The sequence below is a fragment of the Lathamus discolor genome, chromosome 1 (assembly GCF_037157495.1).
Source record: "Lathamus discolor isolate bLatDis1 chromosome 1, bLatDis1.hap1, whole genome shotgun sequence".
In the NCBI taxonomy this organism is placed as follows: Eukaryota; Metazoa; Chordata; class Aves; order Psittaciformes; family Psittacidae; genus Lathamus; species Lathamus discolor.
Genome location: NC_088884.1, coordinates 24,300,496 through 24,316,827, shown reverse-complemented (window position 1 = coordinate 24,316,827; position 16,332 = coordinate 24,300,496). Strand labels below are relative to the sequence as shown.

The window sequence follows — 16,332 nt, the reverse complement described above, 5'->3', positions numbered from 1 at the left end:
AAAGCTCATGATTTTTAGATCTAATGAGCTTTCACTGCAGTTGTGAGAGAAACTTTATTAGGCCAAGTACTGAATTTCTTACATAAACCCAACACCCTCAAAAAACAACCCCAAACATCAAACATTTTCTTTATTTGAAACAGCAAAGTCTGTTATCAATCTTAAATGCAGGGTTACTGCCATTTCCAATCTCCGGCTCTAGATTGCAATTTACATAGCCAAATTTCCTGCCGTTATCAATCATAACACACATAACCGTTTTAAAAATAAAGAAACACTAACAAACCACTGTAAACTTAGGAAAAAAAGTACACCAAAGATGATCACCTTGATGCCTTTTCACAGGTTTCTCACTGCCCCGAAAACATATTTATTGGGGAAAGTATCAACATTTTCTCAACAGAAACAGTTTGTTCTTAAACTGCAATAAGAACTCTCACTGACTACCTACCAAGCCAGTTAGAATCTTATTGCCCCCAACAAATTAAAGAAAACAGGAAAAGGAAGAAAGTCAGCAGAAGTCTGGAAAAAAAATGACCGAGGAACAAAACTCAGGAAAGTCCAAGGAGCAGCGTGCCCCACTGAAAACATAAAATGCTGCCACAGAACACAGAATTGTGTACTGCAGACTGTAACTGCATCTTGCAGTTCTGCTGAAACAAAAATAAAGCGTAACTGTGTAAAATTATTCTAAAGCAATTAAAACTTTATTATGTCTAGCTTGATGTAAAACTAAGTACATCCAAATGTTAGATGAAGTGCTATATTAAAACCACAGCTGAAGAGCTGAGAAGTAATGAAAACCCTTAAATAATTTCAACCACTAGAAAAGTAGGAGCATTCAAAAATGACTGCACACAGCGCACCGGCACTCATATAACACTCTTTAGGTTCATTTTTCCAAGCAAGGACTAATCAAGTCTTTCTTCTGCACTTACCCAGCACCAGTGACATTAGTCTTCATTAAAATATATACACGTACATATAAAAAATGAAATTTATTAAAACTACATAAATGCATAAAAATAGGTGAAACATTTTTTTGTATGCTTTACTTCTCCAAGGAAGATTAAACTGCTTTTTGGGGAAGGGAAGAGGATGTAGATGGAACATTCTTGACTAATTTGCTCTCACAGAGCAAGTTCTGGGAGTAAGAACACTGGGACTGGTAAAAATCTGCGACCAATTTGTCACATATACTACAATATGCATAACTTCATAACTTACGGAAATGGGGCAAAATACTGAATGAAGAGCATAGTTTCATACATGTCAAAGACTTCCTCCAACAGTGTTCATATATTTTTGTTTTGTTTTAAGGATGGCTGGTGTCTCCAACATGATCCAAAATAATTACTTCAAATGTAATTGTCTTTCTGCGCTCCAAAATGATCATTTAATTGAATTCCACTCCATGTTGAGGGTAACAGAAAATAATTAGGATCCAAAGAGATAAATACCCAGCATATTAGTTAATATGAGAACCTGGAAGACAGTGAAAAAGCCATTAAGTCTCTCTGAAAGGAAACAGAGATTTCAAATCAATAAGCCATCCTTACAGCAGTGTCCAGAGACAGTAAGAACGACACAAGTGTTCCATGTATTCTAATACTAGTACTCAGGAAAAGTTTCAAAAGGGGCAAAAGCCAATTAAAAGTTTCACTTTGATTCAGCCCTCTTTCTTGAAAAGGAAAATATATGCAAGTCACTGAAAGTATAGAATACAACCTCCATGGGCATGATACGCATCAAGAACGTGGTTTTGAAATGTATCTGAAAATCCCTCCAGTAAGAGTAAGGAGGAGGATGACCCTAATTTAAGAAGATTTATATATACAGGTATGCACAGACAGGATAAAGGAATACTCCAAGGTAATAAATAATCAGAAGTAAATGTATTCTTAAATATGCAAACCTTTGAATGGGCATACTGCAGCAACAGAAAGGCACCTGCAAAGTGTTTAGAAAGTGAACCTTGGCTGAGCCCTATAAATGTCTGCTTCCAACAGTAAACTCTGGAGTGCAGTAAGAACATCAGACACAAACCTTTTCAGAATACACAGATGAATATCTGAGCACATCAAAGTTTACAGTTCTTAAAACAGTCTTCAATATGCAGACAAAACAGGAGGCAGTTAGTCACAAAGACATAAAAGTTTGGTGTGAAGAGTTCCCTTGGAAATAAAGCTTTTAAAGCTTGCTCAAAATGTGGTCATGGACAAAGATAGCAAAGAAAACAGCGTGAGCCCACGACGTAGCACCTACACACTAAACAGCATCAGCTTTCAAGATACTAAAAACTTCATCTTTGTTAGTTGAAGTAACACATAATGAATACAGTTTGGTGGCTCAAAAAATAGTCAGCTTGATATATTTCAACAGAATGCTTAAGAATTCACACTGTTAACTATTAACTGTCCCTAAAATCTGGGAATAAGAAGTGTCTCTGGCTAATAGAGATGAGTCTGTTAAAACAGCTGAATCTGAATTGTACAACAGAAAGGAAAACCAATCAACATGAAATAGCTACAGCTTCCACAAGATAAGGATAGTCCATTGCTCTGTGCACTCCAAAAAAAGGATCACTGTATTGCAGGACAACTGTTCTGAGACATTTTAAAATATACAAGTGGGAGGCAACACCAGTGGAGGAGTTCGAAAATATTCCAGAAATATCTGAAGGGGAAAAAAGTGCATACAAGCAGAAATATTTCTCAAAAAATCCCCACAACTTCTTCAGAGAGCACCAGCTGTTTTGGTGGTACAAAAAAGACTGATTACAATAGCAGTATAGAAGAAAATGCCATTAAAAAGTGCAAGAACAAAACTTGAGGAATCTAAAACTAGCTTTACAAACTGAATTCTTCAGTCAGCTCTATTTTATGATTTATGACATGTAAACCGCACACAGGTGACTGTAAAATACAAGACTGACAGGCCTGCATCACACACAGATCAGTGGTGTCACTGAGGATCCAAGGAATATAATTACTATAGAATGTCAGTAATACTTAGGACCAATTATTTCTAATTATCTTGTCAAAGACTACTGTTTTCCCAAAACATTTTTCCTAAACCATGCAGTGACACAAGCAGTGAAGATCCTTTAGAAAAATACTTTTACATTTTCCATCTGAAGATGTCTATTTTCCCACCCACCAAAACCTAATATAAAAGAAAGCTTAATGAATTATTAAAAACTTAAATCAGTAAAGACTGTTTTTGCTTATAAAGCATGATAATTATCTATTATTGCATCAAAACCCTAGTTCCAAGCAGTCTTTCAGAGCAGCCCAGCAGGCCCTACAAAGGCAGGCTACTTCATTTCCTAAGCAGAACTAACTTCTTAGTTTCCCTGTATTTGTGAGAACACACGTACTGGGCATGGTATCTGAAAGAAAAGGAAACAGATGGAAAGGTGAACTTCAGAGCTCTTTCATATAAACACGTAAAGCAATCCTACTTTCTGAAAAAGGAAACAAATAATATACCATTTGCCTTTTACAGCTATTTAGAAAAATTGGTTTCTTATTTGTGCCTCATTCGAGGACAGAACAGAAATGGAAACTGAAGTTGCCAGCTGAAAGAAAGATTAAGGAGATGTGCCACTGTTGAGATGACGTTCAGGACAACACAGTAAAGTGCAAGTCCTTGAATTAGCAAGGACTGTAAATACAACTGCATTTTTGGCCAAATTTTCCAGACCCTTCATACTGTGAAAAGTGTTTCATATGAGAGATGAAAACTTCAAGTAATTCAGTATAAAAGATCCAGTTCTTACTACAGCCATGGAACAGCCTTCTTCTATGACAGCTTGCACTGTACTTAAGGAAGTGCACGATCTGACTCCTTTTAGTGACTTTAACATCACACTAAATATTCACACCAGCCTAGCAAAAATTAACAGTGCTTACTTACAGTCTTAAGACTGTCTTCCTGGATTCAATGGAAAGAACTGCAAAGACAAAACATGATGTTTCACTGCTCATGCAGTCAACCTGCCAGTGCTTGAAGTGTTGCCAAATGAAGATAATCAAGCGCTATTAAAACACCAGCCCGGCTTTGCTACTTTTAGGCAGCACTGAACACAGTTAAAATAAGGTTGACTTTCATAGTCACATCTTCGTGGCTAATCAGATGAATCTGCGGAGAGGGTTTGGGTTTTTTTCCCCTTCAGACCTAAGATATTTATATCTTCAAAAGAAAAAAAAAATTAGTCCTTAGAATCTGCTTTCATCTCCATTTTTTTCCAATTACATGCTGTTAGAAAATAATTCCTGAGTAAGAGCTGTATTATTATAGCTTGGAAGGCAGGGGAAAAGGGAAAAGAAAAGGAAGAAAAAATCAAAAAAGGAGGAAAGGAAAATGAAAGCAAGGTTAGGATAGCATGGCCTGATAGTCCATGTGGCAGCATGACCAACAAACATTGCTTTTATTTTGTTGCCACCTAAACAACTTTTTTCAAGTATTTTACCAGATCTTGGGTAATAGATGTTTCTTTATATGGGACACCTTCTTACTGTGCATATTTCTTCTATGCAAACTGAAGAAACTATGTCTGGGTACTGCGATGGAAAACACAGAAGAAAGCTATTAAATATCCCAAAATACTGGACTGCACGTGTGATACAGTAAAAGAACACATACTACCATAGCTGCTCCTTATGGAGGACATACCTCTAAGCATGTAACTACAAAATCTATTCTCATCTGCTCATAGCAGAATGAGCCCTACGTCACTCACCTGTACTTTTGATTGTCAGGTTCAGTGCTTGAAGTTAGCGGTGGAGTCACTGGATCATTTTTATGATCATTCATCTCTTAAATCAGAACGGTGGGTGATTATGTGGGGGTTATACTAGATGACCTTTAAAGGTCCATCCAAACTCTTCTATGACTCCATGATATTCCAAACAGGGCAAACATAAGGGTGATCTGATCAACCCTGGTTCCTTATGTACTGTATACAAGGGTCTTCATGACAGCTAAGCCTGTGAATTTGAAGGCAGGTCATCTACACTCAGTCCCAAGACCACAAGTGTGTTCTTAATTTATAAGCATAGCATGGGTCTCCTAATTCACTCATTTTTTTAATACACTCAATAAATCCCACAGTTCTGCTTGCCATATGTACCACACAGAAAAAATTAGTGATAAATGTCACAGATGAAACAAACAGGGGACTCTTGACATTTTATATTTTAGAAAGCCAAACCTGGGCCGAGAAATCAGCTAAGCATTCAAAAAAATGAAATGCCAGTAAATGCCAGTAAAAGGCTCCACAATCCACACAGATCAAGAAAAATACAAGGGAATCTAGAAATATATTGTTACTATTACAGAAAATTGAGTTGTGCTGATCTTAGAACAAACGGCAACTGTAAGTTGGGTGTTAATAATTAATTACCTTAAAACCAGCCCAAAAGATAGCACTTCCAATGGAAGTAACAGGTTTAATACCCAGCAAAAGTTTGTACAATACTGACCCATACTAAAACTTATGCTTGCACACACTTCACAAGCCTTGAAAAAGGACAAACCTATTTATCTAGTGCTTCACCAAGCTCCACCATTTTCAACTACATTGCTCAAAACTCCCTCTATAGTAATAATATAAACCAAGAAATATGCAAAGGATTTTTAATGGTGAAGAAGATGAGATTCTTTAGAATCTTTAGATAAATCTTTAGAAGTTCTTTAGATAAAATAAAACCAAAAGGAAACTTTATTCTCTTAGATGTCACTGCAATTGCTGACTGGTACAAAAAAGTTTCCTTCCCCCACTTTCTGCCTTTCACACTGATTTTATTCCACATATATTATAAAAATCCTCTCCTATTTCTCAAAATCTTTTCCAGAAATTAAATTGGAAAAATTTTAGTAGAGCTGCCAGAATTCCTGTCCGAAGCTTGAGTAGGCCAAATGCAAATAAAGAAATGCAGCATTCGCGGGTTTTTTCAGCTTTATCTCCTTAATTTGCTTTATTTTCTTAGCAAATGGTCAAAGTTTCTCAGCTTTTATCATACCACTAAAAAAACCCCCAACCAACCAACCTTGTCAAAACCAAACAAAAATGTCCTAACATCCCTCCCCAGTAATTTTGGTAGTCTTCTAATCAAACTTCACTCTCTCAGTCTCTTTGTACTTACAGGCTGCTGTGCAGCCTGGTTTTATCTGACAACTTCAGTTCCTGTAGTCCCTGTGTCTCTACATTGACAAATTTAACTAGCCAGGGGTAATTCTTTTTAGGCCTTCCTTCACCATCTCCAATACTTTGTTTCGATACACATCTGAAAAGTTCTATGTTTTCAAACTTCCTGAAGGCAGGCAGCTGACATTTTGGACATTGTAAGTGCTTAAGTAATTAAATTTCACATCAGATTTTACAGGAAACAAGAACCTAAAAATACACACACAAATAAAACCAAGCAGAAAGAATAGTTTCTAGAATGCTGCACACATGAAGCCTGACTTCTAATCGAACTGCCCTGTGCTCCAGAAAGACAAAGATTAGAAATCAAGTACTGATGAATAAAAAAACCCTGTGTTCCATTTTACCTCAGATATGATCTCTATCCCTATCCCACCAAATAAAATTAAGTAAAATGAGTCATCACTACAATATTAAATCATATAAAATGCAACTGGAATTCATATACAGGTTACTTACAGACAGTTCTTAAGCGCTGTCAAATATTTTGTTGCAATGAGGCAGAAATAAAGTCAGCCAAACATTTACTAAGATATTTAATATGGGTTTGCTGTATACTGACAACTGCATGCACAATATATATTAAGAAATTATAAATTCATTCACCCCACCCAAAAAATGGTGATTTTTATTGTGTTAAATACTCTGATTCAGTGATTTATGTGTTAAACTGTTTGTTTAAATCTGTTTCAGTGTCTGAAGAAAATCTGTGTAGCTGAAAACAAGAAGAATACTAAGTAAATGATGTTTTGCTGAAATTTTCTGTTAGAAGGTATCAACACAGGAGATTTCATAAGTTTATTAAAGTCTAAAGTGACTGATACAACCAAGAACATGTACATTTAATCTGAACCTAATTTAGCATTCTACAATGCTCAAAAGGTATCTTAAAACAGTAATTTCTTCCAGGAGTTTGTCTTGCCTGTACACAACTGACAAAGGCAAAATTTTAAAAGGCTGATATTATCTTTTTATCCATTAAAAAGTGTTTTTTTTTCTCAGATGTAGTAATTCCGCTAACTACTTTCCTGACAAAAAGAATTAATCTCTGTAACAAAAGAGCAGGGGAAGTCTACAATGGCTATTTTGAAAAGGTCATTGAACTTGTCGCAGTTAAAATCTGGCATACCTGAACTTAGCATCATAGAATAGTCAGGGTTGGAAAGGACCTTAAGATCATCAAGTTCCAACCCCCCTGCCATGGACAGGGACACCTCACATTAAAACATGTCACGCAAGGCTCTGTCCAACCTGGCCTTGAACACCGTCAGGGATGGAGCACTCACAACTTCCTCGGGCATCCCATTCCAGTGTCTCACACCCTTACAGTAAAGAACTTCCCCCTTATATCCAATCTAAACTCCCCCTGTTTAAGTTTTAACCTGTTACCCCTTGTCCTATCACTAAAGTCCCTAGTGAAGAGTCTCTCCCAGCATCCTTACAGGCCCTCTTCACACACTGGAAGGCTACTATGAGGTCTCCACGCAGCCTTCTCTTCTCCAGGCTGAACAGCCCCAACTTCCTCAGCCTGTCTTCATACGGGAGGTGCTCCAGTCCCCTGATCATCCTCGTGGCCCTCCTCTGCACTTGTTCCAGCAGTTCCATGTCCTTTTTATGTTGAGGACACCAGAACTGCACGCAATACTCCAGGTGAGGTCTCACAAGAGCAGAGTAGAGGGGCAGGATCACCTCCTTCGACCTGCTGGTCACGCTCCTTTTGATGCAGCCCACAATACGGTTGGCTCTCTGGGCTGCGAGCGCACACTGAAGCCAGCTCATGTTCATTTTTTCATTGACCAACACCCCCAAGTCCTTCTCTGCAGGGCTGCTCTGAATCTCTTCTCTGCCCAACCTGTAGCTGTGCCTGGAATTGCTCCAACCCAGGTGTAGGACCTTGCACTTGTCATGGTTAAACTTCATAAGGCTGGCATCAGCCCGTCTCACAAGCGTGTCAAGGTCCCTCTGGATGGCATCCCTTCCCTCCAGCATATCAACTGAACCACACAGCTTGGTGTCATCGGCAAACATGCTGAGGGCGCACTCAATCCCACTGTCCATGTCACTGACAAAGACATTGAACAAGACTGGTCCAAACACTGATTCCTGAGGGACACTACTCATTACCGGTCTCCAGCTGGACACTGACCCATTGACCACAACTTCTGGCATGCACCCATGAGCCAGTTCTTCAAGAATCATACATCAATCTCTGACGTGACCAAATTTCCTCAGAAAAAACAACCTGTCTTCTTTTTGTAATTCCTAGATACCATATGATGTAAAAGCACAGATGTGCTATATACGTGATAATGTAGTAGAACACTATGAAATTAAATTTTAAGGTTACATTACACTACTGCTTCATATGTTTTAGGCAAAGATTCATATATAAAGAGAGGTTGGAATATTAAAGTGAACTGCTTTCTGTCCTATAGAAGGTTAAAGTCATGTTGTGGCATAGTCCCCTATTTGGACACACACCCCTTCCCCAAACACAAAAAAACACCCCACCCTCCTCCACTGAAAAAACACCTATACCCCCCCCCCCCAAGGAAAACACACCAAAAATCAACCACCAACAAAACACAAAACCAAAACAAACAAAAAAACCCCACAAAAACAAAACAAACAAACAAACAAACAAACAAAACCCCAAACCAAACCTTAGTATTTCAATGACCAGTACCATATGGGATACCATACCTAGAATGTACTGTGCCAATGGATCACATATGCGTATTTCTCAAAGCTTAACTGGTGAACACATCAACTTCAAATGTAATTCAAGAGAGTATAATAAAAGGCAGCCTATAAGAATAATGAAGTATCGACAAACTAGGCACGGTTTTACTTCCCTAGGTAAGCTTTAGTCTTTCTTTGAATTTCTTCAGATAACAATACATATGAGTGACATGAAAGGGGGAATTCATTGAGAAGACTGAGTAAGGTGAGGGACAAATCAACCAGGAAATAAAAAAGATGTGGTCAAGAGCTGCTCTCTCGCTTTAAAATTTCAATGCTTTGTCTATTAAGCAAAGTTATTATTATTTTTTCCTATTCCATTAGAATTGACAATACTTAGTATTCATACAAGTCAAAGAAAACTGCAATAATAATTGTCAACTTCATTGATTGCTCATGAAGCTGCTAACTAACAAGAACATATCTAAGAAGGCTGAAGCATGTTTCCATCATGGTACTGTTTAGGAGGGAAAACTGCATGTCTGCTAAATTATTCTGAATAAAACCATTTTCTTACCAGCAGAATGAAGTTAAAATTTTCTGAAAATAACCAAATGGGAAAAAATGTATTACTGTATACATAATTTGATTTATTTTTCTCACAATACAGACATCTGCACGAACTGACACCGGCTTGCATATGCAAAAGCAAAACACTTCAACGGGTTTTAAATCTTGGAAAGCGCCTGACGTTTGTGCTGATTTCCTGCTGAATAGTAGCTCAAAATAGCTGCCAACTGCAAATTGCTTGAGCTCAAATTGCTTGAACAAGTCTGAAAATAACACACAGAATAAAATCTCCAGTGTGAAAGCAAAATGTCCAGTTGCAAATGGAAAAAGAATCATGGGAATCAAGCCTGATAAGCTGACACATCTGTATAAATCATATATGCCTAAACCCCAACGTATTATCAAAGAATAACTAGAACACTTCCGGATGAATTTCAATTCACATACAGAGTCTTTTCTGAACAGACAAATACAAACACCCCGTAAGTATTACTCCTACATAAATTTAATTCTGTGCTCATCTTAACTGGCCTCAGGAAATGGCTACAGAATTTTAATTCAAACAAATTTTTCAACTTACTGGATTTTATTCCTACATAATAGAAAACCACAAAAACTCAAAAGCCTAGAAACTCTAAAATGGGAAAATACTAAAATTAGAAGAAACTATCCATAATAGTTTGGTTTGTTTTTCTGAAGATAATCAAAAACGTATTTGACCCACATACACCAATCATACAGACAGAAAAAGAACAAAATGACAGATTTTAAATGTTTTCAGAAATCTGGTTGGTTTTTTGGGTTTTGTCAAAAAGTCAGTTTTCCCGCATAGTAAAACACTTTTTCCTCAAAGAAACATTTCACACTGCTTAAGATAAAAAATTCAAGGAATTAGTACTAATTCCTGGTGTGATCTAACACAAAATGATTCACACTGTGTGTGATAAAATGCAACCTGTATAAAAGTACAGAATGAAATCATCTAGGTAAAGACTCACAAATTGGAATTCCAAAGCTTTTTATATCATTAATGAAGATTAACTCATGTCTATCATCACACTACATTCACATGATTCCTACTTCAGACCTAAAGTACCAGATTGAATCCACGTGCTCTTTCCAAGCTGCTAGGAAAAGGAATGGAAACTGGGGCTTTCCAATGAGCCGAAAGAAACAAAACAAAGTAATCAGCAAACTTGCTGAGGGTGCACTCAATCCCACTGTTTATGTCACTGACAAAGATGTTGAAAAGGATCAATCCCAACACACTGACCATGCCCATGGCAGGAAGGTTGGAACTAGATGATCTTAAGGTCCTTTCCAACCTGAGCCATTCTATGATAAATAAGAAGACACCCCCCCTCCAATCTTACTTATTTTCTTATGCTGTGATACCAGCATTAGAATAATCTACCTCCTCACATGATCATTAAAAAATCCCAAGCAAGCAAACAAAAAATAAACCAAACAAAAAACCCCAACCAAACAAAATAAGCCTAAACCAACCACCCCACCATCTTCTCACTCAAACCACAAAAAACAGCACAAACACCCGAAACAGCTTTTGGAGCACATCTTCACAATTTAAATTTCTTTATCTGTCATTCAAAGACACAAAACCCCACATGCTCTTTTAACACCTGCAGATCGGTTATCAACACAACAGTGAAACAGAGTATTTATTTCAAAGATAATATAAAAGTCATAGCAATGGCCATGGATAATGTTAAGGAAATACACTTAAGTAATTTCCTTATGCTACTGTTTTTCCTCAAAGAGGATTTTATTCAAACTTCTCCAATAAACAGAAATATGGTTCACTAATAAAAGGTGTAATTAATGTCTTCATCTGTACCACAGCAACGTACCAAGATAACCTTTTTTTTTGTTTTTTTTTAGAGAAGTCTCATTAAGAGCATAATCTAACACTTATATAATTCAACTTTATTTAAAATGCACAGATTAAAAAACAAAAGAAATGCAGGAAATGTCATTATACTCTTGGAATTTAACACTTCCATAAAATACATGGGTATACAAAGAACCTTGTACACAGCCATCAGTTTCATAACAAGAAAATATGCTTGGAGTAACACTACAGCAGAATGAAGTCAGGCACGGAACAAGTTATTTTCCATGTTCCTCCTTACAAGAGTTCTAGTTTTGGCAACATATATGAAGTTTCCATGTAACTTAACAGGGCATTTCTCAAAAGCAGCTGATTCACCTTTCCTACTGGTTTCAACAAAAGGCAATAGAAAGCAGTTTAAGAAAAAAATCACCTACCCATACGTATAAATGGAAGATTTCATAGTTTAAGTGTAAACTATGAAAAAGCACAACTTGGTTCACTAGATCTAATTGTATAGGGCCAACAAAAATTAATCAGTAATTTTCTGAACTGTAACTATTCAACTATGAGGAAAAGCTGTTCAGGTGCTAGAATCTGAAGACTTACAATGATGTCAAAATATTAACAGGTATGTTAAATTTTGAGAGGCATCCAGTCAAGTAAGTTTTGTAACATTTACCTGTATCCAAGCGCTTTACAGGGGACTCATCATCAACCTCAGAATCTCCACATGCACTCCTTGATCTTTTCCTTGGGTGCAGAAGTGTCTCCAACCTTGGAAGGACTACAGACAAAAAGGTTTTGGTCCCTAGCTGTGGAGAAGTTGGCTGGGTTTCAGTGTTCTTTGCAGACTTTTGGGGGCTTATACTTTTCGATTTGCAGAAGAGAATGGATGTACGTCTGTTTACATCAGTTGATGACTCAGCTACAGCAGAAACAGTCGACTCATTGAGATTACTGTCAAGTAAGTGTTCTGGAGTGTGTCCATTTATTTCTTTCTGAATGGAAGTGCTATATAATTCATTATCAAATTTTACTCTTTTGTAAAGCTTACTCTGCTCTGGATTGAGTTCTACTGGTTTGAGGGTTGGTGGTTCTGAATTAGTCTCCAAGTTTGAAGGAAGAGGTAATGCATCTGATGGTTCAAGTTTAGGGGGAGATTTATCTCCTGAAAAAATTATAAATAGAGTGTGATTTTTGAAAACTTGTAGTTATAAAGTCTATTATAAAACTCACTACAAATGTGCAGCCCACCAAATAAATTGTTGTTTGGAAACAAAGCATAACATTTTAAAAACAAACCTTGTCTAGCAACAATCTGTCCTAGTTAGTAGTTTCTACTTTTATACTGGGAATGTAACAGGGATAGAAAAGTAGGTGTTTATAGTTGGTGTTAAGAGTTTACACCCAGATAAATACTTTTTTACTTCTCATGCAGTTATGTTAGTTTCATTAACTAAAAACTAAGAAATCTCTTTTTCTTCACTAGAAAGCTGGGGTTGTGGATGGTTATCTGTTAAATGCAATTATACTGCCATTCAAGTACATTTTAATATACATCTTTATCTATTTCGCCTTATCAGTATTCACTTTACCTGCCTAAGACACATTTTTATCAGATAAGCATAAACTCTGCACTGTATCTGTAACCTGATCTACGAAAATGAGCTAAAATGCATCATAAAATCTCCAGAAAGTCAAGACTTGAAAAGCTTTTCTACAGGTGTGGCTAGACGTTTTATCTATAAAAAAGAAGGGAAAAAAGGGGGAGGAAAAAACCCACCACCTCCAAAGTCTTGCAGCTTGACTAGCCACTAGTTGGCAACTTGGCAATGCAGACTTCATAGAAGAAGTCAGAAAAACTACCCTCTACCATTATTTCTTCTTCCCTCTCCCCCCCCCACCTTTTTTTTTAACATGATCATTGCCCAGTCAATTCCACGATTTCTATGCTGGGAAAAGACAATGGAGATATAACTGAGTGTATAAAACCCATTTCAGTTTTCCATCACAAGCGACAGGTGGGCAAATAAACATTCTACTGTTGTAGCAGTCCCAAATACAAGTTAAAGGGCTTCCTAACCCATAATTACCAATTCAAAAAGATGTTACAACCTTCTTTCTAGCTTCTAAAAGAACCTCCTAAAATACAACTTAGGAAAGAAGATGCTTATTCTAAAGTAAATTTTATGAGACCAATATAATATCTATGCCATCACATAAAATTTTAAAATTTAGTTGATTTTTCTATGCCACATGAAAAAAAAGGTGTAAAAACCTCAAGGGCTTAAGCCTTATATCTGTAGTGGATTAAATATCATCTTGTATTGCTTTGGGTTTGGCTCAGCAATGCTTACTTGAAATCAATGACTAAGTGCAGGAAAGTCTCTGCCCCCCTGCTTAAGGTCTAATCAAGCAAGAGCATAGTTCCTATTAAAAAGAACATTGTTAAAATGAAGTATTAACCATGCTCACATATTTTGAAGGAACGTAAGTATTAGAATTGGTAAATAATATTTCAGGAAGGCATTTAGAATGAAATTTACAGTCAGATAAGCAAATTTAAATAGCACAAACTAAAAAAGCATGTAGTTTAGAATGTCCCAGGTAACTCTGTGAACAGATTCTAATTTTCTTAAAATTAATTAGGAAATAGTCACGAAAATATTTAGCCATCCAAGAACTAATTTGAGATTAAACCCTAAATTTCATGGGGTTATTCTGGTACCAAATTTTTCACAGACTCACAACTGAAAACATAACCGCTAGAGGGAAATTCACAGCTCTTCTAAAGTCAGCTCCTGTAGAGATCTTGGGGACAGGAATCTACTTCTTTCCTCATCTTTCTTTTTGGCAATGTGTTTTCTTTACTCCTTTAAGTACCTTCCACTTTCCAATCAGGATTTGAACTAATGACTGTTACTCTTCACAAGATCAGAACTGTAACAGCAATGCCAATCAACTCTGGATCATGCTCTTCTGTTTTAAAAAAGCATACTGTGAATATAAGAAAACAGCTACTGCTCACTTTTGGACTGTATCTTGCACAACAGCTGCAGTGAAAGGCTGTGTCACAGAAAAGATAGAAGTAAAAATTTCAGTTATCTGACTGAAACTACATTCTTAAAGAACTATATTCAGTAGTATCATCACTTGAAGATTAAAAATAAAATAACATATAAATTTAAAAAAATCATAAAATGTTTTAAGACTACTTAATGGCCTTAAGAACAAGGTAAGTGTGTTGATTCACATACACTTTTTCTAGTGTTGTCATTCAAATCTCAAGCAATTTTATGTTTGAAAAGCATTCTCTTAGTCACACTGAGAATTAAAATCCAAGTTGCTGTTTGAATGGCAGTTAAGGACAGTCATTTTATTGACCTGGCCTTTCAGAAAATTTGGGAACATCAAGCTGTACCACACACAGACTGTTTTATTTGTTACCATGCTTCCATTTTCCCTTGAGCTCTTTCCTCCTCCCATTCAACGCACTTGAAATTCAATGCAAAATGAAACATATCTCTAACTCTCCTAAAGAAAAATCAATTAGCTTTTTAGAGGCGAGCTGATCATGCAACAAACTCAAAAGAACTTTTTTTTGAGACTAGATTTTCTTGACAGCATTTAAAAATTAGCAATGAAGATCTCAGTAACTGATTTAAAACCTAAAAATACAAATATAATATTCAACTGAACTGTAAAGTTAGGCCTTTCTAGTATACTGCTTTCATTGAAATAAATGGGAATCAGCCAAGAGTCGGTGCAGCTTCAAGACCAATATTTTAAGGAGGAAGAAAAGCATAAGGGGAAGGACTGGTTAGATATGGCTGACTTGATTCTACAACATTAAGTTTGTTAAGTCCTAACAACAGCTAGGTTAAAAAAACCCAACCCAACAAAAACCACCCCCCCCCCCAAAAAAAAAACCAAACCAAACAAACTAAATTAACAACCCAAACCTACCCTCCACTGTCCCCAAAGTATGAAGCAGAGAGTAAAAAACAGCTACAAAAGACAGCACAATGGTCAGAGTTTTCAGCATCATTGACCTAGGCTCACATGATCCCCAACACATACTTTGTTATTTAAGTGGATTTCTTAAAGTACAAAGATACTTTCCACTTGGGCATTTCCTATTTCTTCTTGTATGAGATTGTCTGTACTGTCATTTCTTAACACCTAGATTTTTAAAAAGCCTTGCTACTTTGAAATATAATGGAGGGAGATTTTGTTTAAAAGTATCATTCTCATACTCTTCAAATATTTGTTGTGATTCAGTGGCTATTTGTCCATTGAAAAATTAAATATAATATTCCTTTACTACACTTCAATAAACACTATTAAAGCACCTGACTGAAGAAGTTCAGAACAGTACTAGTTTAAACATGGTTTAAATTCTTACCTTCCTCTTCTCCATCTTGTTCTAATGTTGCACTTTCTTCTTCAAAACTTCCAATACCTGATTCTATTTGAGGAGCTTGGTTGTGTTGCTGACTAAGTTTGTTGCGAATAATGCTGATTTCTTTCTTTAACAGCTTTGCTCTTTTGCTCCTTGACCCACTGGATTTCATTGCACAGGTCAGATCAAGTTTTTCTAGCAACTCTCTCAGCTGTTCTTCCAAGGACATATGCGCTCTGTTTGCAGGATTCAGTAACCTATCCACTAAAGTGAAAATATATATGATTGAAAATATATTAGTGTTTTCCAGAATGTTTCCCAGAACAGTAATACTAAAAGGAGGAAAAAATAAAATTCACTTGCCAGAACTAAAAACATCATAAAAAGCTACTTAGATTACAGTCTTAGTAGCTTCACCATCACCAGTGATGTTGAAATGAATTCCTACTACATAATTACTATTCTTCTTGATCAGCATTTTGCTCAAGAAAGCTAAATAGCAGAGCAAAGAATTAAAAGGTCAGAAGGAAGACATACTTAATCCTTCCCACCCTAACAGATTATTTTCTTCTTGTCGAAGGGCAAGATTATGGTCATAAAGGAAACATGTTAATT

At 36.4% G+C, this 16,332-nt stretch overlaps 1 protein-coding gene across 9 annotated transcripts in view; it reads right to left on the bottom strand.

The window, feature by feature from the left end:
- The window catches only part of BRD1 (bromodomain containing 1), a 70,612-nt gene that overhangs the window by 15,015 nt on the left and 39,265 nt on the right, over positions 1-16,332 (bottom strand). For 7 of the 9 annotated variants that reach the window (XM_065665309.1, XM_065665315.1, XM_065665302.1 and 4 more), the window contains 2 exons: positions 15,721-15,981; positions 11,995-12,483 (listed from right to left, as the gene is read on the bottom strand). In XM_065665309.1, coding sequence (XP_065521381.1) covers positions 11,995-12,483; positions 15,721-15,981 — 750 coding nt within the window. Of the gene's footprint in view, positions 1-1,273; positions 1,486-11,994; positions 12,484-15,720; positions 15,982-16,332 lie in introns of those variants that run through there. The other 2 variants (XM_065665345.1, XM_065665342.1) reach the window with 2 other exon arrangements.